At 48.5% G+C, this 25,277-nt stretch overlaps 1 protein-coding gene across 4 annotated transcripts in view; it reads right to left on the minus strand.

The window, feature by feature from the left end:
* The window catches only part of SORCS2 (sortilin related VPS10 domain containing receptor 2), an 80,030-nt gene that overhangs the window by 47,862 nt on the left and 6,891 nt on the right, over window positions 1-25,277 (minus strand). For all 4 annotated transcript variants that reach the window (XM_044442852.1, XM_044442854.1, XM_044442853.1 and 1 more), the window contains exon 2: window positions 15,007-15,106. In XM_044442852.1, the coding sequence (XP_044298787.1) occupies window positions 15,007-15,106 (100 nt within the window). The remainder of the gene's footprint in view (window positions 1-15,006; window positions 15,107-25,277) is intronic.

Here is a 25,277-nt window from a genome sequence, read left to right on the forward strand (position 1 = left end):
CTGGATCGTGCCCAAGTCAGGACTGTAATCAGCAACATTTATGGCAGCCTCAGAGGAAGGGCACCTGTGTCACAGCAGCATCAAGTATCATTTCTCCGAAGGGAACAAGATGACAATCCGACAGGAAGGTCAGGACTGGTCTGCAAAATGGCGACCGACGGAGCCGCTCCAGGCCCCGGAGAGCCCTCTCTTGTCATAATGGCTCACGTCAGTCGCTCTTGCATTTCTCCGCAAGTCGCCAAAAAGAATGCAACGTTTCAGAAGGTGAGGGAAAAAATGCAGGTTACGTGATCGGATTCCGTAGCTCCCCTTTCACACATTTGTATGCATTTTTGTATAAGAAAAAAGGAAGCGGCAGAAATTATTTATCTAGGGGAAAAAAGCAAGAGGGATAACAGAAGTTCAAGAAAAGAAACTTGCTGAGATGTATGCTGAATTCATGTTTGTATCACCGATATGTACCAAAGAAAGGGAAAGACTGGTTTATTTTGCCCTCAGAAAGCATTTAGAACTAAAAGGTCCGTTTCTTATATAATATACTGCTTATTAGCATCCTAGAAAGATTTAACTGGTGGCGACAGTGGGCCACTTATCCTGTTTCACAAAGCCTTCTGTTTGAAGGACTACCCAGCGCATGTTCCACTGACCACAAGAAAGAAGAGAAGCCTCAAGATCGCTCCTCTGGAGTCAGTCCCTGGCAGATGGGACAAGCAGGCCAGTCACGCTCTTCCCCTCTCTTCTGAGCGCGCTTGTCTTTGATTTAAATGCTCCTGAGGCACAAGCGTGCATCCAAACAAGCAAGTCAATGCATGCAAAAATTCTGTGCGATGTTCCTGTGTCCTTGTCTACAGGATGTTGCAAACTGCAATTGCCCCCCGGGCACTGCAGTGCCAGCCCGGTCATGCAGGTGGAACAAAGGAAGGGCCACCTGACTAACGGCGCGGATCACGAGAGGCACTGGGACTGAGATGGGCAGCGCCGTGTCGCTGGGGACCCTGCTGGCACCTGGGACTTCCGGAGACGGGGCAGAGGCCGTTTGCTCTCCCGATGCATTCGGAAGCTGTTCCACGGGAGGCCAAATGCCGGCTGAGGGGGAAGATCAGCCACTCGTCATGCACCTGTGGCCACCCTACAGAGACCCACAAGCCAGTGGGCGATTGAATCCTCCGTTAGGAGTGTGCCGACCTTTATTCAGTGTGTACGACGACTTCAAGTGACAGAAGCTTATGAGCAAAGACAATGTTTTCAGAGCAGGAAGAGAAAGGGGAATCAGGTAATATGCTTTTGGTCAAATTACTTCCAAAATGTTGCAAGGGAGAAGGGTGCTTTCTTCCACGCTCTTGGTTTTTTTTAATGCTCTTGGACACATGAGCCTTGAGAACTGACTGGAACAATAACAAAGCGCTGCTGGAAACGAGAGATAAATGTGACAGCCTTGTTTTTCCCTCTGAAGTGTCTCTGGATAAATAGCTCAAACTGAGAAGCAGCATTCGCTACTGAAAAAACACAAAACAAAAGAAATCAATTTTCCACCTGAAAGGCTGCCAGGCTGGCATTTGAGAAAGAACACCAAATGAACTGCTGCGTAATATGAAAAATGCCGCCTCTCCATCCTTTCGTAGCGTTGCAGCACCGCTGGAGGCGGCGAACTGCATCGCTTGACCATCAGCTTTGTGCGTTGCGTGAGCGAAGGGAGGAGCCGCCCCAGGCAAACTGCAAGCTACGTGCAAGGTACACGCGGGGCCGGTGTGAGGCTCAGCAGCTTGTCGGTGGTCTGCTAAGAGAAAATGTTTTACAAGGCTGCAATCTGAGAACCGGAGACTTGATGGAGACGCTCAGCAGTAGCTCATGTCAGGATCTTCCACAAATGCTAAACACAGTTCAATTCACTGACAGCTTTCTATGAAGACGGGGAAGGCCATGCCAGCAAAGGGGAGGGGAGAGAATCAACCCTCTTCTCCAACCTGAATTTTATCCCCACAAAGTTGCAATCATTTCAGTTTGGAGAAACAAGCAGAGGTCCTTGATGAAGCAAACTTGTACTGGGGAGGGCCCATTCAAACTGAGAAAATGGCACTGGGAAAAGGATTAAAAACACAACTTTCTTGCACCAATCCATTCTACCCCCACAATGCATATGCCCCTCCTTTGTGAATCGGACGGATGGACAGACACATCAGGATATCCAGTTATGGCTCTTCCCCACACTGCCTAGCTTGCCCTTCAGCCAGCTGCCATGCAGTGAGCCTTCTGACTTTGAAATTTTTATCACGACAAGCCAACTTTTCTTTTTGTGTGCGTGGGAGTACATTTGTTTGTTTTTAAAAGTCAAAGGAAAATGCACACATTTTGCAAAGGAAATTACAACAACTTCGTAGACTGCCAGCATATATTGATATTTCTTCTTTCTTGTACCAACAAAATTGGGTTAACAACAATTACGATTTGGTGACTGCTTTAGATCAGGAACTAAATTGCCTAGCTCTGCTCCCAAAGATGCTTTGGGAAGCAGACAGACCCCTTTGCTTACTGAAGTCAAGGTGCGTCAGCATCCATTTGGGCTACAATGATGGCTCAGGTATCCAAACCGAGTTTCTCTGCACTATGAGACTGAAATTCCAACCCAGAGTACACCACTCCTGCCAACATCACCTGCCCCTTCTTCATTAGTCTGCATATAGAGGCCAGATGGCTGGAGTGACTCCTGCAGATGCCACTCTTTCCTCTAGACTCTATGATAGCCACATAGAAACCGTGATTTGGGACCCAGATGACTGAATGAAAAGCATCCAACGCACCACTGTTTCTTGCCTTGGTTCCATGGAAGACCAATTCACCAAGCGCCACATGGAAGCCACCATGGCTTATTTTTCTGTATGAACCCAGCCTAGGCCTATGCCCGAGAACTAATTCATCTCTCTGCCCCGCAAACTCCCTCCTGGGGTTGTGCTACTCAAGCGCTGGGAGTCTTTTCTCTACAAAGACATCTTCTCCGCTTGCCCAAAATCCCCGTAATGATGTTGGGATCTTGGTACCCAATCAACCAGGTGCTAAAAGCTGCCTGAACCTGCTTCATATCCTGAATGAAAGGCTGGAGATCAGTGTGTGGGGCGACACACACACACACACACGGCAGTTCTAAGTCATAAACATCACAAAATTGATGTTGGGTTGCATTAAAGCTATATTCTGCCTTAATGAGAAAAGCCATTTCCTAAATTGGTTTAGGTCTACAGAGATTTGTGATACATGTAATAAATAGACTGAAATAAACGTGCCAAATCACCACCTTCGGCATGTTTAAGGAACTGATGCACAGAGCAGCTCTACCTGCAACCCCAGGCCATAACGGGGGGTGCACAAGTGTGCCAGTGTGCTCCAAAAACCTTTGGGCCTCTACTCCGCCCTAGCTGGATTATTTCTTATTCTAACAAGAAGATGGACGTTTTCCAGGCAACACCTGAAGGGAGGTGTCTGCAGTACACTGATGCTATGTTTGCAAAAGCCTTTGGTTTTTGCAGAACAAAACATGCCATATTTCAGCCTGTACGGATAACAAAACGTTGAGACCAAGCTCTGACAACACCTTGCTGCAAAGAGACAAAAGGGAAAACTGGATCTCTAGGAAGCTGCAACGAGTGTGCAGCAAGTCCTGTTTCCTATTCTAGAGAAGGAATCCCTAGAGTTAAGCATGTTTTAGAGAAATTTGAGACTTGGAGCTAAAAAGAGCCGAGAACCATGTGCTGTGAAGCTGCAACCCTGTTTGGTAGCCTTTCTCTCCTTTAACTGGTCCTATCCCCTTTGAAAGCCACCGAAATTGGGGACTCTCCCGACATCTTCTGTTAGCAAATTTCCTTTATTTGTCCTACCAACTGGCTTCATGGAATGACTCCAAACTTACTCGAAAGCGAGAAAAACATCATCACCTTTGTCAAAAGTGACGCACCCTGAAATTGCCTAAATCCTTCCTGGGTCCTTCTTTCAAAACTGGGCTTCACTGGCCACCCTCTATTGCAGAGAGTGAACTTGGGGATGTGCTTCTTATTCTGTTAGGAGAGCAGTAATTTTATTTTTGAACTCTAGGAAGGATGCCAGGCAGGCCCTGGTGAAGTGTCAGCATTCAATTTGTCGGTAAGACTGAGAACTTCTAGCTGAATAGCATAACATTCGCCTCAGGAATATTTAAAGCACACTGAGAATATGCTACTGAGTATTTTACCCAAAACTCTGCCGAGGAACATGGTAGAGTTATTAAAATAGATGAGAACAGCAGCTAGAGTTATAATTGCACCAAAATCAAAAGCAGAAGACTACCCAGCTAAAGACTGGGGGATGGGGGGAAGCTAGCTGAATCTGCAGCCACGTCAGAACCAACCAGCTCCATAAACAGAAGACCAGCTAAAGAATTTAATGATAAACGGAAGGCTTATTATGTACAGTTTACTTAATAATGACAATAGAGCTCGTAAAAATATCATTAGTGAGTTATAATTTTAATACGAATGCTATGCTGTTATTTAAAATTAATTTAAAAGGCATGGAAAATAAGTTCGTACCAAGAACTATAAATTAGAACAATTGCTCTATGAGGTTCAATTAAGTCCCAATTAATTTCACTGAGTGTAGAAGAGATAATGATTATAGACTTTTCATGAAAATTTCTGACCTTGATATTATATGCAATATTTGTGCAAGATCTCTCGGTATCTTTTCTCTTTTTTTTCTATATTTCACTCTTGCATGAAAATAATAATAAAGGAATATTTAAAGGGTTCCTGGTTGCTGGGCTTGATATCATTAGTGCTGCGCCCTGAAAATGCTTTCACGCCTCTTGCCGTCTGCTTGCATTGCATTTGCACAGGTCTGTTTTGCTTTCATCCTCATTCGGGCCAGGCTTCCGGTTTCTCAAGGGCCTCTCTTAGCTCCGCCGGGGCACATTTCAGCTTGGTGGTATCCTCCTGGCCTTCAGTTCAGCTGCACTTCTGTTGTTTCAAGTAACCTTCAAGGATTTGAAGAGCTCAAATCCTCTTGGCTCTCCCATTTCGCTTTCTTTTCACTTGCCCTGTTTGGAAGTCACAAGCAACAGTGTTGGACTTCACTGGTAATTTTCCACTTAATTAATCTGACAGTACTGCAGCCATAATTTCCAATCGGTTTGACAACACTTGCATCTCGCCCAAGAGCCTCGGCAGCAACGCCCGGGCCTAAATCCAGAATCGCCTCCCCTTTGGCTGGTTCCATCACCAACTGTTCTAAGGAAGTGTTGTTTGCTCTTTGTATTGACTGCAATGTGATTTTTTTCCAGTCCACATGGGGAAAGTCGTCCATTATTACAATGCCTCCTTATTCACATGCCTCCCGATCTCATTCTCCATCTCAGGATCTCCAAAACTCGCTTACTGGCAAACGACTCCCACTCCACTCACTGCAGCAACTGTTCAGGATCGCAACCTTGCAGCAAACGCCCATGTGCCCCTACTCCAAAGTGTCCCAGGGACAGCCGCAGACATGAATGTTGACACCCCAAGAGGACACACAGGCACACACACACGCACCCCTCTCTTGGATCTCCGTACTTGACTTTGCTTGGATTGCAAAACCTCCTTTACGACGTGGCCTTCATGTATTTGCTTGCTTCTTGATTACAGTTCACTACACTGGCCCGCAAGTGCCAGATGAATTCAACTGCCCAGGTCCTCGCTGCTCTCGCACCACCCCCAGGAGCAGCTCAGAAAGGCCCAGGTACCAGGCGAAGCTCCAAGGATACCCGACATCTGGGCTTTCACTGACCCCTCATGGGTAGCACAGACAGAAGACTGTCTCTAGACACCGCAGAAGACACTAGAATTCTATTTACCTCCTAACAAACACTTCTTCTTATTCAATGTTTCTTCATTTACAACTCCATATTTACTGGACATATTTCTAACCCATCTGACTCTGAACATTCAACATCTTTCTCTGGAATCTGTTTTTAAAAGAATGGCTGTATTTGAAATCTGTACACTGCTGCTTGTTTTCCAGTCTTACACCAGTAAGCACCGAAGAGCAGTGCAGAAATGCAACAATTCAATAAAAGTACTCAAAACGCAGTCAGTTATTTCCCATGATATAGTTCTGGGTATAGTCCAGTTTCCAGCTTTCCTTGGAGTTAGGTTTGCTTGTTTGTTTGCTTCAAATACTTTCAGGAGTATCAAAGCTTTCAACACTCTTCACTGCAGAAGCTGAGACTGGCTCTTCATCCCCTCTAAACAAATCCTACTTCTGCTAAAATTGCCTTTGAGGAGTGATTTGAACAGAACTTGAGAAAGTAAACATTGCTAGGATGGATTCTTCTTTGTCTAGTTCTCCAAATAGCAATGTCTGACAAGCATTAGAACCCAGTGTACTTTGATCAACCTTTTTAAGATCCCGTCTTTTCTGACCCAACCACACGCACCTTGATTTGCAGAAAATGTGAAAAAGGCAGATTCTGAATCCAGCAGAGAACAAAATGCAGGGCAAGGGGAGAGAAACAGAAGCAAGAGGAGCGCCGGGTGGCAGAAAGGGGAGAGCTAACCCAGGACACCGTCCTCTCGGCGAGAGACGGCGCGATTGAACAGCCTTTGCATCCAGCGGCAGAAAAGCTTCGCCCCCTTGGGAAAACTCACACATAACAAGCATCTGAGCGGGTTCTGGGCAAGGCGTTCGGGCTTTGTAAATTCACAGCACAGCCGCCAGCAGCAAAGGAACGGGCTCCACACGTGACGTGAACTTTGCCCCCAAAGCGGGTCTTCTCCCAGGGCCCCGTAGCAGCAGCAGCGCCTGCTGAATGTGCAATTCTTCCGGGAAGCAGGTCTGTGAGGCGCAAAGAGAGGGGGATGCGCAGCTCAGCATGTCGTACATGTTTAATGGCCGTGAGCCGTGCCTGGGGAAGACGGGGCGACCCACTTTTGCTGGAGAGGCAGCCACCTCGCTTTTAGAAAAGGATGACACACGGGCAGCCCGGGCAGGAGGCGAGTCCCTCTGATTGCCGCTTTTGGCGCTGCACGTGATTTTTCAAGATGATGATTCCAACACGATTCGTTTGACCAGAATTGAGAGCCTCGCATCTGGAAATGGGAGCAGCCATTTCAGCCAGATCTAACGGACTGGAGCAGAGGTTTTGCACGAGAAAGATGGAGAAACAGAGGGGCTCCTCGTGGAAACCCCGTGGTTTCTTGGCCCTGGCAATAGGATATGCCAGAATTTATTTATTTATATTTATATCAGTATGTTGCCCATGAATCCTACAGGAGACACTAACTGGCTTCCAACAACCAATCGATACTGTAACTACTAAAACTCTAGAAGCAATTTAATCACTTATATATTAAAAAAAAACCCTAGAATAATATAACACCCTGGTCATTAAAATTGTGCCAAGTGAGCTGGACAACAATACGTAACGACAACTTAAGAAGTCAATTTAGGATCTATTGTTATAACATCTGGAGAAATGTTTTTGCCTGGCGCCAATTTATTTTATTTATGTATTATTATATCTATAAGCTGCCAAATAGTTCAAAAAGCTTTCTAGGTGGTGCACAGTGGGCAAAAATTAGAAATGTTTACTGCAAAACAATAAAAGCATCATTAAAATACAAAGAACAAAATAATAACAACAATTTAGCAGTTTCATTCCAAAACTTAACAAGGTGAGCCTGACCACCAACTAAAATTTCAATAAAATTAAAATCAACTATTAAGATCAATTATTCAAACGATTAAAATGGGTGGAGAAGAGAAATGTGTTTGCTTGGCAGGGAGATGAAAACAGAGTGAAATGAGAACAATGTTGGCACCAGGCGAATCCTTCTGGGGAGCCTGTCCATAAATGGTGGGCCGCCACCAAGAAGGCCCTGCTCCTGCTTGCCATCCTCCTCGCCTCCTTTCGGGAGGACCGCCTGCTCCAGCCATAGGTATGCAGTTGTCCAGATGGTCCTGGGGAGACTCTTGTCTATTGGGCTCATCCGCCCCAGGGGAACTGTTGTGAGGAAATGAGAGTGCGACTGAAAAGTGCCTCCCGAGTGATGGGGCAGAAGGACAATCGGGGAGGTGCTACCACAGGGTTGCGCCAATGCTGTCTCCAGCAGGGGAAGGTCTGGTTGCAGAAGAGGCTCCTGGATTCTGAAAAGGAGGAAGCGCTACTCATACAGTGCTTGATCCTGCCTCATCTTGGAAGCTAAGCAGGGTCGGGTCCGGCTGAAATGGGGATGGGTGACTTACAGTGTTGTGAACCGCCCAGAAAGCTTTGGCCATGGGAAGTATAGAAATGTCAATAAAAATAGTAATAGGATTTTTGGACAAGAACAACACGGGAAGGAAGCCTCTGAGAAGCCATAAGGGAAGAGAGTTACACAATTCTGGCAGAGCTTTTGCCATTTCTTGCAACATTTTGGCCAGCCTCACAACTCCTCCACCTGGGTTTTGATATCCAATGAAAGGTAATTGCTAGCCAGTGAATAATCGCTATGAAAAGTGAGATGAGTAGCAAAACAGTGGGAGCAGCTCAATGGTCAATGGGAGCCGCTCAATGGTCAATGGGACCAGCTGAATGGTCACTGGGACCAGCTCAATGGTCAGTTGTCAATGGGCCCAGTTCAATGGTCAATGGGAGCCGCTCAATGGTCAGTGGTCATGGAAGCAGCTCAATGGTCAATGGGAGCCGCTCAATGGTCAATGGGAGCCGCTCAATGGTCAATGGGACCAGCTCAATGGTCAGTGGTCAATGGGAGCAGGTCAGTGGTCAATGGGAGCCGCTCAATGGTCAGTGGGAGCAGGTCAAAGGTTGCTTCTACTGACCTTCCAAGAGGAATTTTAGACGGGGCAGCTTGAAGATTATGGGCCCATGTGTGGTCAAGTGCGGTGGGGAAACGACGCGTGTCATCTTGCCTGTTCCTCTACGGAAGCAAAATCAGAATTTTGTAGTGCTTTCAAGGCAACCCAGTTTATTCTGGCGTAACCTGCAGCCATGAGATTTACACCAAAACTAATTTACGCCAGAAGACCTGCATTAGCGTTGTGGGCACCACAAATTCTTTGCTGGTTTGCCCCAAGAGACAAGCATGGCTATTTTCTGGAAATCCAAGCAAGTAAATCAGGGAACTGGCCGGGGAACCTGAAGACTGTCCGCCTCATTGCTCTTCAAAATGTGCCTAGGAAAAACACTCTCACACGGTTGTGTTTTCTCTCAGAATAATCCTTTGAAGCTCGGATCCTGGCTATCCACCATCCCTCCTCTTCCCCTGAACAGGCAAGCACACCTTTATTACATCGCTTGGCTTTTTGTTGGTGCCTTGGATGTCCAGCTGAGGCACAGTTTGTGAGTCGTTTCCAAAAAACGAGGAGTGGGAGTCTTGTGCCTGCTCAGGCATCAGAACGGCACCCAACGGCCTCACCTCTTCTGCCGGACTGTGAGAGAGGTTTGCTCTCCCAGTTCCAGAGATATGGAGGCTCGTTGCAATTAGGCATTTGCCTCTGATGCAGCAATCACTGGAAGCCAGGATGAAAGTTCTTCCAGACATCTTCTGCTTTCTTAGCAGACAGTCCAAGTGTGGTGGATACCATACATGTTGATTTCAGCAAGGCCCCATAATAAAAGCCACAAAAGTGCCCTGTAATATCCTGATTAGCTAGCTAGTTAAGTGTGGACTGCAGAGTACTACAACTAGGTGGATAGTACGAGGAACAATACTACTAGTTGGCTCGAGACGGGTATACAAAGGATGCACTTTAGTGGTTCTTAGCCAGACTGGAAATCAGTACTACTCAATTAGGGCCTTGCACCCTCTGAAGTTTTATTCATGAATGAGAGGAAGAGAAATCCTTGCATCCATTTTTCGGATGACACAAAATTGGGTGGGAAAGCTGGTATCTTAAAAGACAAAGCTGGACTGCCGCCGAACATTGAGAAAACAGAACTCATGGCTTCAGAAGGATTGCAGAACTTTGCTGTTACCAACGCAGAAATGGAAGATTTCACACAGCTCAGCTCAGTCATCAGTTCAAAGGGAGACTGCAGCCAAGAAATTCAAAGACAATAAAGACTTGGAGGAGCATCAATGAAGGAATTGGAAAAGATTATCAGGTGCAAGCGCATTCTGCTGGAGTCCAAGGTCAAACTATTGTATTTCCAGTCACTATCTACGCCTATGAAAGCTGGTCAGTGAAGAAAGCAGGCAGCGGGGAAATGGGCGTGTTCAACATGGGATGTTGGAGGAGAGCTTTGGAAATACCAGAGATGGAGCACTGAAGTTCAATTAGAACTTCTCCTGGAGACCAAAACAACAGAACTGAAGCTGTCGCGCGCTGTGTACAAGATGAGACGGCGAGACTCACTGGAGGAGATCATCACGCTAGGGAACGCGGAAGGCTGCAGGAAGAGACCAAAAGTCCACAAGAGCCGGTCACGGCTGCGAGGGTGCGTCCATTTTGGAGTGTCCGTTCCTGGTGCCTCCATAAGTCAGGAGGCCAGTAGGTACGTTTAACCTTGAGGATCAAACACAAAGGAGGGATACGAGAGCAGGAAGGACGTCCTAATGGTCGGAGCAGCCAGAGGATGGAGCCAAGGCCCTTCTTGAGGCGACGGGCCAGAAGCGTTCAAGCGAAGGCCAGGCGGCCACCTGCAGCGATGCTCCAGACCAGATTCCTGCACTGAGCAGTGGGGTTGGACACGACGGCCTAATTGGTCCCTGCAAGGCTCTGATTACAGTAATGAGGTACTTTGCATATGGCCAGAGACTGTAATTTCCTGTTCCAGGGCTGAACCTCGGAAACGAGCATAGGTTGTTATTATACGCTCTTCCAGACCCTGGCGCAAATTGAACTGCAGCTTTGTCCATCTGATTGAAATAATTAATTCTTTCCACTTTAAAGAAAGAAGGCATTGTGGGTTTCGAGAAGCCAAACTGGAGCGAGTCTCCGGTGACGGTCGGTTGACAAGCTCCAATGCCGTTGGCCTTATTTGGCGTTGCATGTGCTACAGCTTCATTTCTGAAGAAAAAGGGCTCAGGTTCAGCTTTGACTGTAAGTCACGCACATGCCCTTCTCACATAACGTTTCCCAGTGGGGAGATGATAGTACTCTGCACATGCTTAGAGGCACTCTTTCCTCAAGTCTCATACGAATAATCTGTGGGAAGGAGGAGGTCAAAACATTGCCCCTATCAAAATCTCACAAAGAGCCAGTGTTTTTAAAGGATGCTGCCGTCAGCGACGTGCGTAAAAGTGCATTTTTGAAGTGTGTGGGTCCTTTGGAGGCCACAAGGGCAAATTTTCGCCTGCACTGAGTCTCTGGGATGCTTTCAAGCTCTCCTCCAAGCCCGTGCGATTCAGATATCGAGAAAACGGCCACAACTGATCCAAAGGCAGCTTTGCAGGGCAGGTGCTGCTGTTCCAGTCCCAGTCACGTGGGGCGGGATGACACGGCTGCCCTCTGCTCCAGGACTCCCAGCCCTGTGAAATGGCAACGGACTGGGGAGCCACCTTGCCCGCACCTGCCAAGCAACGCGAGTGCAGCAGCGTTTCCGCCAGCCCCGTGCGATTCCTCGGACGAAGCTAACTCCCCATCCTGCTGCGCCCTTCTTTCCACCTGCCCCGCCCTCCTTGCCTCCTCTTCCGCATCCCCTTGCAAGCTCGGCTCCATCCCACCTCTGACCGGCCCACCCGTGCTTTCTCCTCTGCCCCCGTGGCCTCTGGAATCGCTGCTCGGCGTTCCATGATCCGCAACCGCCTGCCACTCGCTCTCCGGAAGGTCCCTGCCTGCTGGCACCTGCTCAGCGCTGGCTCCTCAGCCAACGGCTTCCCGCCCTGCCCCGCAACCCCGGCCCCGTCGTCGTTTTCCCACGCCCCCAACCACACCATGGGGGTGCCTTTCATGCAGGCTGCTGTGGAAAATACTGCCATTTCACGGGGCTTCCATTCCGTGGCTTCAGGGCCTTTTCTTTCCAAATGGTCCTTACTTACTGTCTGTTTTAAGGGTTTCCTGAGACTCACCACCCCACCTCACTCTCCTCGAATCCCTGCGAAAGCCAGGTTCCTGCCTCCTGCATCCCACTAAATCCTCACCAGCAAAACATTCAAGGGCAGCTGGGGCAGCTGGAGGCGAGCTGCCCGCGCGGACGCTTCCTGCTGCCTCTTGCCCGCACTGCTCCTGCCCACGTTCCATCTCCCGAATCCTTGCCTGCATTTGATTTTCCCCACTCCTCTTCCTTTTTGGAACCGAACTGCAACAAGGCAAGGAATCTCTGTCCAAACCTCCCAACTTCCTTTCTCGAGAGCTCAAGAGCAGCCCTGGCAGTGGCAGAGAGCTGGCCCAGGCAACTGCGGGGGGGGGGGGGTTAACCCTTTGCCCCGGCGTGATTTTTCCCAACTGAAATCACTCCCCCCACAGCATGTGAGCCAAGTCACTGGAGAAAGGGATGCATTCTCCCTTTCCCCTCCCTTGCTAAGCTCTGCCCAGCTAGGGGGATGGGGCTTGATCAGGAAAGCAGCACGGAGGAAGCGAGGGTCTTTCCCCCGCTGGGCTGCCCTCGGCTCCTCCCGCCGCACTGCCGCTGCATCTTCAGGGAGACGATCCCCGCTGCGCCTAGCGAGCGCTGCTCCAGAGTAAGCACGCACGGCGTGGCAGGCCTGCCCCCGCACTGCGGCCCCCCCTGCGCTGCAGGCCTCGGCCTGCCTCTCCCCTTCGCCACTTCTGAACGCCTTTCCCCCCAGAGTCCTCGCCAATCTCTGTGGCCTCCGTTCAGGACCCCCTCACCGAGACGTCCTCGATCCACATTTTCCTCTCTGTGGCTGCACAGCACCCGCGTTGACCTGAAGGGCCTCTGATGATCAGCGGCTTTCTCTCTCCGTTCTCTTTGTTGTGTCTCTGGATCCTTCCTGCCCTGAATACTCCAGGGCCGCCTCAAGATCCACATCGCTAAAGCAGAACCCTGGCTTACCTCCCAGAGGGGCTTCCTCTCCTTGCCCCTCTCTCTGATAATGCTGCCGTGTGTCCTCCTCCCGCACAGCCCCTCCTCGCTCTCTGAACTTGCCCGAGCCACTAAATGCTGCACCGTCTTCATCTTCCCAAGGGCCGGGCCACACATTCCCCCTGCTCTGTGGCAAAGCTATGCTGCACACATGTCCAAGAGACGGCCGCATGCGTCTTCCGTGCTCCTTTGCGCGCCTCGGGAAATCCGCGTTGCCCCAGCTTTCCCAGGGTGTTTAAAGATGCAGCTGTTCACATATTTAACTTACAGAATCATAGAATAGCGGAGTTGGAAGGGGCCTCGAAGGCCACCCAGTCCACCCCCTGCTGTTGCAGGACACCTTTGCACCACCCCACTCAGAGGGCTGCCCAGTCTCACCTTGAATGCCCCTAGTGTGGAGAGCCCCCCACCTCCCCGGGCAGCTGGTCCCACCACCGTATTGCTCTGGCAGTGAACTTCTGCACCCGCAGCAAAAATCACCTACCTACTTTTCGGGAGTGGCCACCTCTACTGACATTGCTCTTCCTATGACCGTTCCATCTTTTTTCCAAGTTCCCTGCCTCTCCCAGCCCAGAGGAAGGGACTTAGCCCACCCACTGCCCACGGAGGTGCCCCATGCCCGGGAAAAACACGGGGCTGGCGCCGGAAGGACCGTCGTGCGGACTCCTCTGAGCCCCGGATGAGCCAAGGAAGGGCTGCGGAGCGGGGGGGAGTCTGGCTTGCGGCTTCTCTTCCTTCACTCAGTGACGCTCAGAACCTCACATGGACAACCGTATTGCCCTAAGGCCCGCACCGCTTCACCAACAAACAAGCTACCGCTCTTGAGTCCAAAAGCAGCCGTAATTAACGGCCTCTGTCACGAGAACTAAGCAGCATTCAAGACATTCCAAGTGCCAGGTTCTTCGGCTCCTTCGGATGTCATCTGGGGCTGACAAATAAGCCGAATGACCGTGCGCTGGCCATATGCTTTCAGCTTGTGGTCCCTCGCTTGTGATTTATCCCAGTCCTTCGGGCTCCTGGTTCCACCCCAACAAGCCTTCAATTCTTGTCTGCCTTGGGCACTACAGCAGGGGTGACCCCCACTGCAAGCCAGGACGCCCGGCAATCCTGCAGGTGCCCAGCACCACACCTAACGGAGGGGCCCGGGGGCTGAGGGGGAGGAATGAAAACTCGCCTTCCCCAGCAGCTCGGTTCGCGGAGCTTTTGCCGGCCTCCGAGCTCACCAAAGGGATCAGGGCCAGCCTCCTGCGCCTTTCGAACAGCCAAGGCTGGGATTCAGGTCTGTGCGCGAGCACATCAGTCCGTGTGCAAGACGGAAGGCGCATGGAGCTTGCCTTTAGTGCCAACAAGGAGGAAACACCGGCTGGATTAACTGCAGGGGTCTTGCTCGGAGCATGCAGCATGGAGTCTGGAGAGGAGAGTGGGCTGTGGAGACCGGTCCAGTCCGCTTGCACTTTTCCTCACGGTGCAAATAAATGCACCAAAAGACAACTCCGTAAGTGTGGCCAACGGCCTGAGAAGCACTCAGCAGCACCTCTGAGTCCCAAACACAAGTGCTAAGATGGACGTGCCATGTGGGCATCCTCAGGACCCCAGAGCATTTCAAGTCACAAAAGGGACAGTTGCCTCCACTGCATGGTGAGACATTCGGAAACGAATCGTGCTTTCTGCCTGCCCTTGTCGGCAGCAGGCACACTCAGGTTTCTCTGCACATCACATCTGGATCCCAGAGGCAGGGCTGCCTGGTCCTTTGTGTGTGTGTGAATGCTTCCTTTTCCGATTAATTATCATTCTTGCCAGGTGCATAAATGGCAGAGGGAGGTTGAGCCAGCCCTCCCATGGTTGCTACAAAACCCTCCAACGCTGCACTTAGCTCATTCATGCCGAAGTTCCACATGATACTCTCCTGACCGCCGCTGCTTCACAAGCCAAACATGAGCCACCTCGCAACTGCTAGACACAAAGAAGCTGCAGCCATTTTCTCCACCCAAGTGCAGTAAAAAGCAAACTCATACCTTTTTCTTGTTAGTGGGGCAGATATAGAAATTCTCGATGACAGTGGCAATTCCAGGCTGTAAATTCAACTTGGTGTATAATGTCCCAAAATCTGAGGATCTGGGGGGAAAAAGAAACAGAACATTTCGGTGTATTCAGCTTGCATTTTCCAGTTCAAAAGGGCAGGGATGTGGGTAAGACACTTCACATTTCAAAATGTACATAAATAAGACTTCTAGAATAAGGTAACCAACTCAAGCAGGACACCTGAATGGGAACTTGAGAAAAATGGAAGACATGGAGATAAATGCATTCACATTTACTTCAAACCAATCAGAAGATAAGCTTACTCTACAAGAAAAAATATTTAAAGTCTTGCCAGGGACAAAAAGCTTGGTGTTCTTACTAGTTTGAGGAAGAAAACATGAGATGGAAAAGCTCACAAAAGCCATGTGACTGAACCGCCCCTCCAAAGCTAAAAACACATTTTGAAAAAGCCACTTAATAAATGGCTTTGCAAGTAATGGCAAACTGTGGCTTGATTAGGCCTAGTTTGTGACATCATGTGCTGCCCCTGCTTACAAACCAGGCACTGCGGATTCAATGTGGGCTGACACCACAAATGGCCCAGGAAGAGAAACCATGGCTGAACAGTGAACTGCAGATGTAGGTTCTCATGAAGAGGAGCCGTGGGTTGTTGACGGCTTGTTTCCACAGGCTACAGAGGCAGTGGTGACCCCGCCCCAAGCTCCCGCAGTCTTCGGCTGGCACTGCAAGGAGTGATTTGGGGTGCACGGAAGAGGAGCGAGAAAGAACAGCAATGTTAGTCTTGCGCTCTCGCCATGCCTTAGTTTGCGCTTCTGATCCCTTGGGCAGCTTACCAGTAAGTGGATTCCCTATATTTTTGTTAACTTCTACGTACCTCTTCAGTCCACATTATCATACAGATTGTTGGACTAAACTGGAAGCCTAGAGATGCGACTTTCAGAACAAGTCCTTTTGTGGTCCTTAAGGATTTCAGTGTGCATGCAGAATCTAATAATGTGCTTTCAGCGTGAACTTTAGAAACCCCATGGATTGTGGGAATGCCTGTGCTGCCTCCAAACTGCCCACGCAGGAAAATAACTACCGGACTGAGAGGGCCAAATCCAGCACTCTGGAAGGCTGAAGGGGAAATAATAAGAGTTCTAACCAAGCAAGGAACCATGATTTAAAACTCTGTGTTGTTTCTTGTCCAGTAGCCGAGAGTTCTGGCTTGTTCACCAAAGGGGCAGCCCCACTTTGCCATGGTTCAAAACAAACAAAACAAAAAAAACCAACGGATCTCTGGGAAAATGCAGGAAAGCAGAAGGCCAAGGATGCAAAGATGAATCATTTGCATCCTGGCAACTAGATGCAATCTTGCAATCATCAGTGGTTCTGAACGAAAGAATCTGCACAGAGGCAGATTTTGCATGGAGCCCAATACCATGTGTTATGTTCCGATTTCTTATTTGTCTTACATGGAGATGTTCTCCTTTGCAATTGGCTGCATGGTGGGAAGTCACCTTCCTTCTCAGTTTTTCACTGCCATGGGTTGATTCTATCGCGATTAGATTCTGAGTAAGTGTGATTAGATTAGATTGGATTGGATTAGATTAGATTAGATGGATTAAATGGACTGCCTTACTACAATTACATTTGGAATATGAACTGTACTCAGAGGACTTGAAAACGGTTTTGCATGCTATTCCTTGGCATAACAGGCAGAATAAATGGCAGTCTTTGGTGCTCAAGTACGGTTCTTAGCTCCAAAACACCTCCAGGAATTAGTGTCGGCTGCGAAGCAAAATGATCTAACGCTGCCAGGTACTAGGGGGCGAGACAAGAATGTGCATCTGCAGTTTTTCAATGTCTAATTATTTTAAGAAGTAGAGATGCGTGTTGCTCTCCAGCTAAAGAGGGTGCATGACAAGGTCTCAATCTTTGTGTATGTGATGTCATTTTGACCTCATGTGCCCAGGTAGGACCACTCGGAATTATTGAGGCAGGTAAAGGTGCAATCCAGTGCATATTGAGATTTTTAAAAAATCCCCGCATTTGCCGGTCAGCATGGCTGGCGGAGGAACACTGGACCTTGCAAAACGTTCTTCCCAGTCTGCACAGATGTGGGATCGCACACTGGTCAGCCATGACAGTCGGAAAGTGTTGTATGATTTGTAATAAGGCTGAAATAACTGCTTTTGGTAGGTCCAGGTGTCCATAGTTGGAAACAAACGGGAAGAGTCCAGAACAAGTGAAATCTTGGAGAGAGGGGGCCAGATTGTTGGGCGGGGGACCCGGGAGAACCGAGCAACAGAAATCCAGGCTCTGGTAACTTCTCGGTTGGACTATCACAATGCACTTTACGTGGGATAAACATTGTGGGGCCAGGCAAATGCTTTTTTATTTTTGGAGTATTTTAATTGCAGACAGTTCAAATTCTCTTTAATTCTAGTTTTGAGTTAGCATTTTAATTTATGGATTTTAAAGCTGCAATTGGGATCTTAAAATGTAAAATGTGTCCAATCCAGTCCCTGTAGGAGGTCCTCATGGTGGGTGCCCCAGCTGAAGGTTTTATTTACTGAATTTGTTTACAATGTCTAAGGAAGTTTGTGTTTTTGCTTACTTGTGCCTTAAATTGCAAAAAAAAGGTCCAGAGAACCAGATGGCTATTGGGACCATCTATAAAAGCCTGAAATAAATAAATTGCATGCCTGGTGACCGGATCTGGATGATGCTGCAACCCGCAAATCAGGAGTTGAAGATTCGAAATGGTGGCCAACAAGCACCATGGATCCTCACGGGGGGGGGGGGGGGGAACTTGCCCGGCCCGTTCCTTCTAGTTAAGGAAGGTTGAGTGTGTGGTGAACACCTCTGGGAGGGAAGGATACAAACGTGAAGATCTAAAATTCTATATAACCTGCTAATTTCGTGGTCCTTGTTTGCTCCAGACCCTTCTTATTTGCCTCCTTTGAAGTACATCCTGCCGGTAATTTGAGGAACTGAGAAAGAAAGTTTGCATAATTCCTTTCAACCCATTATTTTTGGCTTATTGAATCTGTAGGATGTTTTTACGTGCACCCTCCAAGTAGGACACGTTGAGAAAAACTGGCCACAAAAACACACGTAACAGACCTTCCAGTCCCTTCTCAAAATACCTACGGATTCCTGATATATTCTCAGACGCTAATTCAAAGTGACATTGAGTTTTGTTCTGCTCAGTCACGTGTAACGGGAAGAAACTACGGGGCATTCTAATTGGTATAATTAGTCAGTTCACTTGTCCGCCTGCACACTCCTTGATTTTTTTAAGGTCTTCTTGCAGTGTGTAGCAGGAAAAATATCAGACTGTTAAAGGTACAGCGTTCATAAAATCAGTGCAAGCTGGCGCTCAGATCTGAGGGAATGTTCTGCATGAAGGGGTGACGAGCACCTTGCCAAAAAAAGGGACAGAAGAGGTTCTGCATTTATATAAGGTTCGTGTGTTGATTTATACTTAGATGCAAATTTGGGAATTGCTGCTCTAATTGGAAGAAATATTGCATTTCTACTGTAGCAGGAAATTCGGTAACCAAGAGACCCATCTGCCAGCAACCTCCCCCCCGCCCAGTACTGTTCAGGGGCAATTTCAAGACTCTATGAGCCCTTTCCTGGAGCCTTCACCAGGTGCTACAAATGCATCTCAGCTGCGTGGCGAACGCAGGAACGCGGGCAGCCAAGTCCACCCCTCGCGAGGAGCACCTTCTCCGGCTGGTGCCAGCTGCCAGAGCTGTGGGGCGAGCTTGCCCGCATAAACAGATCCCAATATTCAGATGCTCTAAGCTTATTTTGATACTTGGCAGATATAATCCATTCTCTCATGAACGAGGTTCTATAGGAAATAATGGCATCATCATCATCATCGATTGTAAAGGACCCTCTTTCACACCACTTTCCGCAAGATGCTTTATGCGCCGCTGCAGCCCGTTCCGCACCTGCTTTGCACACGTGCATAATTTGGGAGCAGGCCACTCCATCCAGACGCTGTTCCACAGAGGACTGAGCTGAACATTCCTCGCTCTGGTGTTTGGGTGGCCATGAGGGGCTTTGCGGCTTAGAATCTTTCTTCACAATGGCCCTTCAGCGGACGGCTCTTCAGAAGCAAAACAGGTCTAAAATATGTTTACCCTGCACTGAAACGCTTCGAGAGAGACTTCCCGGAAGGCGACTTTTGGATGCTGGAGAAGTGGCGATCCCTCCATCAGATTCCCACCTTCCTGGAAGAATCGGCTGTGATTCTAGTCCTCTCTTCTCATTTTCTCCATCTTTATAGCAAACCACACATTCTTGCTGGATGTGTCCTGGTTTGAGGGGTGGTGGTGGTTTTAATCCACATAGCATCAGAGCATTACATTTATATCCTACCTGTTTTCCTCTTATATAACCCCATTTTATCCTCACCACAACAACCCTGTGAGGTAGGCTGGGCAGAGAAAGAGAGACTGGCCCAAAGTCACCCAGTGAGGGGGGATGAGAACAGGTCAAGTTCTCCAACCCCACATGAAACTATTCAATAAAGCAGATTATCCAAATGTGCTGCATGTAGAAGATTATCTGTTAAAACACAAAACAAGAAACAGCTTTATTTGATCCTTTACCATATTTTGGGAAACTCACGAGAACAAGAACGATCGATCTGCCCTTCCCAGGCTGTGGAGGAGAGTTTTCACTTCAATAATGTACCCTCCTTCACTTTGTTTTCCCCTTGGTTTGATACATTTTAATAATGCTTGTGTTTTTATTGCATTTTAAAAGGTAGAATTATTTTAAATAAAAAATAAATACAATTTTATTTCATTGCTTTTTTATTATACTATATTGCTTTTTAAAAAGTCGTGCCTGGAAACTCAGCTTATTTAGGTTAGCTTAATCTCTATGCTTACCTTTCTTTTCTGTCTGTTTTTCTACAATTGCACTTTGTTTTTGTATTCACCATGAAGTTTGGGGTGCCATTTTTAGTTTGCCTCACTTCTGCAAAAGATGTTGTATTTGTTTAATTTGCATTTCTTTCTAAAGTGAGACCAGACTAATTTTTCTCCTCTTCTGGTTACCAAAACTTTTGCTTGCCCCAAATATTTCTAAAGTGGGTGCCAAATTGCACATTTGAGTTCCTTGAACTTGCTGAAATGTTTGGAGCAATGGAAAATCTGAGCTAATTTTGATCTGGGGAACCGTTAGGTACAAGCACTGTTTGGTTTTGGTTTTGTTTTATCCTGCCTATCCAAACTCCTCACTGCTGTCTCAGCCCTCATGCTCTTCTCTAGCACGTTTTTTTTACTTCATTTTATTTTATTTTGTTATTCTTCCTTTCCGTGCACATTCTGATTTCTTTAGAAATGTAGTTTTATTTTTTAAATGATCGTGCAGTGGAGGCCACCCACACTTAATCTGGCTATATCCTGCTGGAGTTTTGTTCCTCAAATCATACCGTGTGTCTTTTCCTTGGAAGGTGCTTGAAGCAGTCTAGTTTCCTGATGAAGAGTTAAATGATGGACACTCTGCTCCATGTAACACTGGGGTTTGACCTTTGCAGGGGTCCAGAAAGGGAGGCGGAACTGCAAATTAGCAGGTTATGGAGTAATTGCGACCTCCGTCCTCTGTTCCACATTCTCCTAGTTTCCACAGATCTCTCTTCTCCAAGCCACTTGGGAGGACTCTGAGAGGGGACCAAGTAAAGCCACCGTGCTTCTTGCCAAGGACCATTTCCGCACGGTGAACGCACCACGAGATCATGGGATTGTGTGAATTCACTTGCCACCCTTTGGAATGGGTCCACCATTTTCTTCACTGTCTTTTTCCATCAGCTTCAGTTGCACGAAACTCCTCTGCTGCCAAAAATGTTCCACACAGATCCTAAGCTCAGCGTAAGAGCCTATTCATAATTCAAACAGCCCCACTGACTTTAAAAGACTATCCAAGGACTGAACAGGCCGTGGGTTCTAGTCGCAAATGCCATTTTTCTAATTATGATTTGCCGTTTGAATTTGGAAGGCGCTACATGAACTACCGGCAAAGACCACATCTTCATTTTTTCTGTTTATCGGTCCCTGGGAATGACTCACATCGTTAGAGGAGGTAATCAGCTACCGTGTTGTTGAGCTGTGACATTTCACACCCCTCTGGTAACAAGAAAATGACTGTCAGTCTGTGTGACACCAAAGACGGTGTCCGTGTGTTCGGCAAGGGTGCTTCTTAACCTGCCTTCCAGGTCACTTGCCAGTTCCCTGGCAACACATCTCCGTTTTCTATTCTTCCCTCTAATTGCTCTTCCAGTTCTGACTGAGAGGCACCCATCTTCCCAAGCAACTGAGCGTTAACCGAGCCGCATCGAGCCTCCTCCTCGGCCCTTCCTGTTGTGCTATTTTGTGCACAGAAGAGAGTGAAGTCGTTTGAAACGCCTGACGGTAAAACCAGAGGCGACTTCCAGAGTCTACAAGTTGGAGGACAAAAACGACTGCCAAATCATGGAAGGATTTGGAAGTGACATTGTGATGCACCTGAGGATACCGGGAGCATTCAGGTAAAATCCCGGATGTATTTCACCTCTTTATAGGCTTGCGTCCATCCCATCCGTGGCTTCAGAGGCTCAAAGGGGCCAGCAAGGAGTCTGGAACAGGTGTTCAGATAAAACAAGCTCAGGACAGATCAAGACACACCCAGAGCAGCACAGCTTAATCTTGCAAGCAGAACCATGCCCGTCTCAACCCCACAGGGACAGGTGGGACAATCACCGAAGCGGCCTCACCACCCACAGGACTTCTCTGGAAGTCTCAATGCAGAGAGGAGCACGGCCGAGAGTAGCTCTTCAAGGCTTCCTCTGCCCAAGGCAGTCCCCTCGGACTCCCGCGTGCTGACCGAGGAGGAGAGAGAGTAGCCTTCATTTGACCTCTGCTGAAAGGAACAACCTTGGCAGTCCTGCTTCCTCTCAAGGGATGATAAATTGGGAAAGGGAAAGGTGGGGGGAGAGAGAGAGAGAGAGAGAGAATGCAACAACCGATTCTTGGATTGCGGAATGCATTTTCATATTTCAGCTACTCAATTTTTTTAAAGTCAGAAGAAAGTTCCAAAAGTGCCAGAATGGAGAAATGAGCCCTGAGAATTCTTCTGCCCACGTGCACAGAAGCTTCCGTTCAGGCTCTTAAATGGCATCATCATTAAAGACTCATTAAAGGCTCATTAAATACTACAGATGCTTATGGTATTTTTTGAAGCTGCTAGAATGGAGAATAGAAGAAGCACCAAACGTGATTGTTTGGAATGTCTTTGGTTGTCTGGTTTGGTTCTGAGTTACCCAGAATCGAAAAACAGCTGGTGGAAACGGGAGCTGCTCAGCTTTGAACTTTTTCTCAGGGAGCAAAGTTGAGCAAGAGGAGAATTTGCCCTGGGACAGCCGTGCTCTCGCTCTTCCGTGCACACAAGACCCCAGCTGCCGGCCACCCCCTTCCGGTGGAGTGGCTACCGCCGGGACAAGCTGGCTGCTCATCTTCCTCCCCGTGCGCCCAGAAGGCCTCGGATGCAGTTGCTTCCCACCTAGCAGTCTTCGCCTGAAGCATCTGCAGCTCCCGTTATTCAGAGGCAACGGGGAAAGCAGGCATGAAAACTGGGCCTCAGCCCCAAAGATCAGGGGATCCAGCTTGGGAAGGATGCCGTCCCGTCGGGATGCTTATCAGCTCCTGATGTTGGAGTGTGGTGCAGAGCAAAGATCGTGCTTTGTGGTGCTCCTCCCTAGGAAGGATTTTCCAACTCTCCAGGCGGAGCGCCTCGGCAGGGAAGGGAGCAGGCAGGGGCAGCTTCCCGATACCTTATTTCCCGGCTGTTTGTGTCTCTCGTCGCCTCTCCAGGGTCTCTTTCCCAACCCCGGAGAGCAGCCAGTGCCGTTCTTTGCATACTAAGAGCAAGAAAGCAGAAAAATCTTATAGTGCCTCAGAGACTATCTAGACCAGGGGTGTCCAACCCACAGCTCACGGGCCACGCGTGGCCCTGGATGGCTATGAATGTGGCCCAACATAAAATTGTAAACTTACTTAAAACACTGAGAATTTTTTGTGATTTTTTTGGCAACTCCATCGGGCAGTTCTCCAGAGTGAACTTCGCAGATGACAATGACATGTTGCAATGTCACATAAGACAGCCGTGACTTGTGCTCCTGCTATTTGTACGCACAGTGGTGGCAGGTATCACGAAAATTATGCACAGACCTTTTCGTCTGCTCCTCAGCTTTTGTTGGTGGTTGTGCATTTAATGTGCGGCCCAAGCCATCTTTTCCCTTCCCATGTGGCCCAGTGAACTTGCTTAGCCCATGCCCAGTCACTGCCTGAATAAACCCTACTTCTAAGTTGAATATACTGGATGCAGTCATGTTTCAAGCAAGCCGCCCTGTGCGGGTGCATGTGAGTATACACCGCACACCGCAAGGGGTCTTTAATCCTCGTTTGCTCTTTCGGCAGAAGGCTGCCTCCTCCCCAGGAAAAGGGGCCTTTTTGTCCGGCGGTTTTGACAAGCACCATGCGAACATCTGCAGGCAGAGCCGGTGCCGCTGCCGGTGAGAAAGGTCAGGCCGCACTTCCAGACTTCACCATCCCGCCCTCAAAGCAGCGACGACGGGGACTGGGTCTCGGGCCTGCATCGCAAGAGCGGCTTTTCTTTCTCCTCCCTTCTTTTCTTTTGCATATGAGCAATTCTGGATCAGGTCCAAAGAAAGAAACGGGAGAAGAAAAGGGAAACAGCTGCACGGCAGTGTGGGGGTTATGAAAGCAAGAGCATGGCTGCCTTGTCCGGGATCCGTTTTTGAGAAAACAGCTGGCCTTCCACAGGGGACTGTGCGTCAGTTCAGAATTTAGGAGCTCAGTAAAGGCAATATGAGAAATGAGTCTTCCTCTGGAAGCATCGTGCATGCGGGATGTGCACCCCCCCCCCGAAATATCTGGCCCTACAACCCCACCAGCTCCAGCCAGCCCAGCCAACGGCTGAGGATGATGGAAGGTGTAGGCCAAAACCTCCACAAGTCGCCCTTCCTTGTATTAAAAGAAATAGTTAAATCTAGAATTCAAGGGGCTCGGATTAAAAAAAGCAAACCCTCTTGCTGGAGAAGAGAAGAAAAGAGAAGAGAAACCAATTATATTGCTTAAATAATTGAGGTTTTACATTGCAATTTTATATTGTGCAAGCCACCCTGAGCGCCTGGAGGAAGGACGGGATCTAAATGTTTGAAATAAGTAAGTAAGGAAGGAAGGAAGGAAGGAGGTATGTGAAGCAGTTTAGTAAATACAGAAACATGGAAACAGAGCGAGTCAGAAGGGGTCTCTGGGGCCATCTAGTCTGACCCCTGGCTCCGCTCACGATATGCCCACCATGTGCACGTCCAGCCTATCCTTGACCACCCTCCCCGACGGGGCCTCAACCACCCCCCGTGGGAGCCCCTTCCATGCGTGTATTTTACAGGAACCCAGAGAAGAAGAAACGGTTTGGCCAGGCATACGGGTAGCAGCAACCCAAAGCATCTGGGCGAGACGATGCAGGGCAGACTGGATGATCTCGAACTGGAGGAGCAAAACCCCCATTCAGTACTGGGCTACGTACTACCTGTGCAGAACCCCCTCAATCAGCAGGAACATTGTGCTCGGAACACTGGTTGACCCCGCAAATGAATCTCCAGGCACCGAGCTGGCGAGGTCCCCTTTGCATCAAGGGGAGCCCATGTGGTCTCCCTGGACCCCAGTGCACCAGCAGGCCCTTTTCTTGACCCGTCGAGATGCCTTGCTCCTCCCACTGGAAAAACACGGAGCCACTTTTGTACTGGCAACCGGGATTGCAGAGAAGTGGGTTTCTGTGAGGGAGCGTTCCCAGTGGGAGAAGGGAACGCCCCCGGCTGTCCACCCCAAGCAGCCTTGGTTTCTCCTGGGGGCTAAGCCATGAAGCAATGAACTGGATTTCAGACGGAGAGACAGACAGCTAGGAATTAGACATGCTTTGTTTCATTGCAGCTGAGTATTAACTCAATTTTTAATTCTTTGGTGCTGCAATAGCCTCGCATTTTCTCAAATAAATATTGATCTTCAACATTAAACAAGAACTGCTCCAAGCATCTGTTCTTGGAGCGGCAGAATTATGAATAGCAGAGACATGCTTACAAAGTACATGAAGCTGTGCATCGTTTTCCCGGGGGACAAATAGAGCCCGGGAAATCTTTGCAGCTCTGACTGAATGAAAAAGCAATGATGATGGAATTCCT

Source organism: Varanus komodoensis, unplaced genomic scaffold (assembly GCF_004798865.1).
Source record: "Varanus komodoensis strain SLA01 unplaced genomic scaffold, ASM479886v1 scaffold40, whole genome shotgun sequence".
Lineage (NCBI taxonomy): Eukaryota > Metazoa > Chordata > Lepidosauria > Squamata > Varanidae > Varanus > Varanus komodoensis.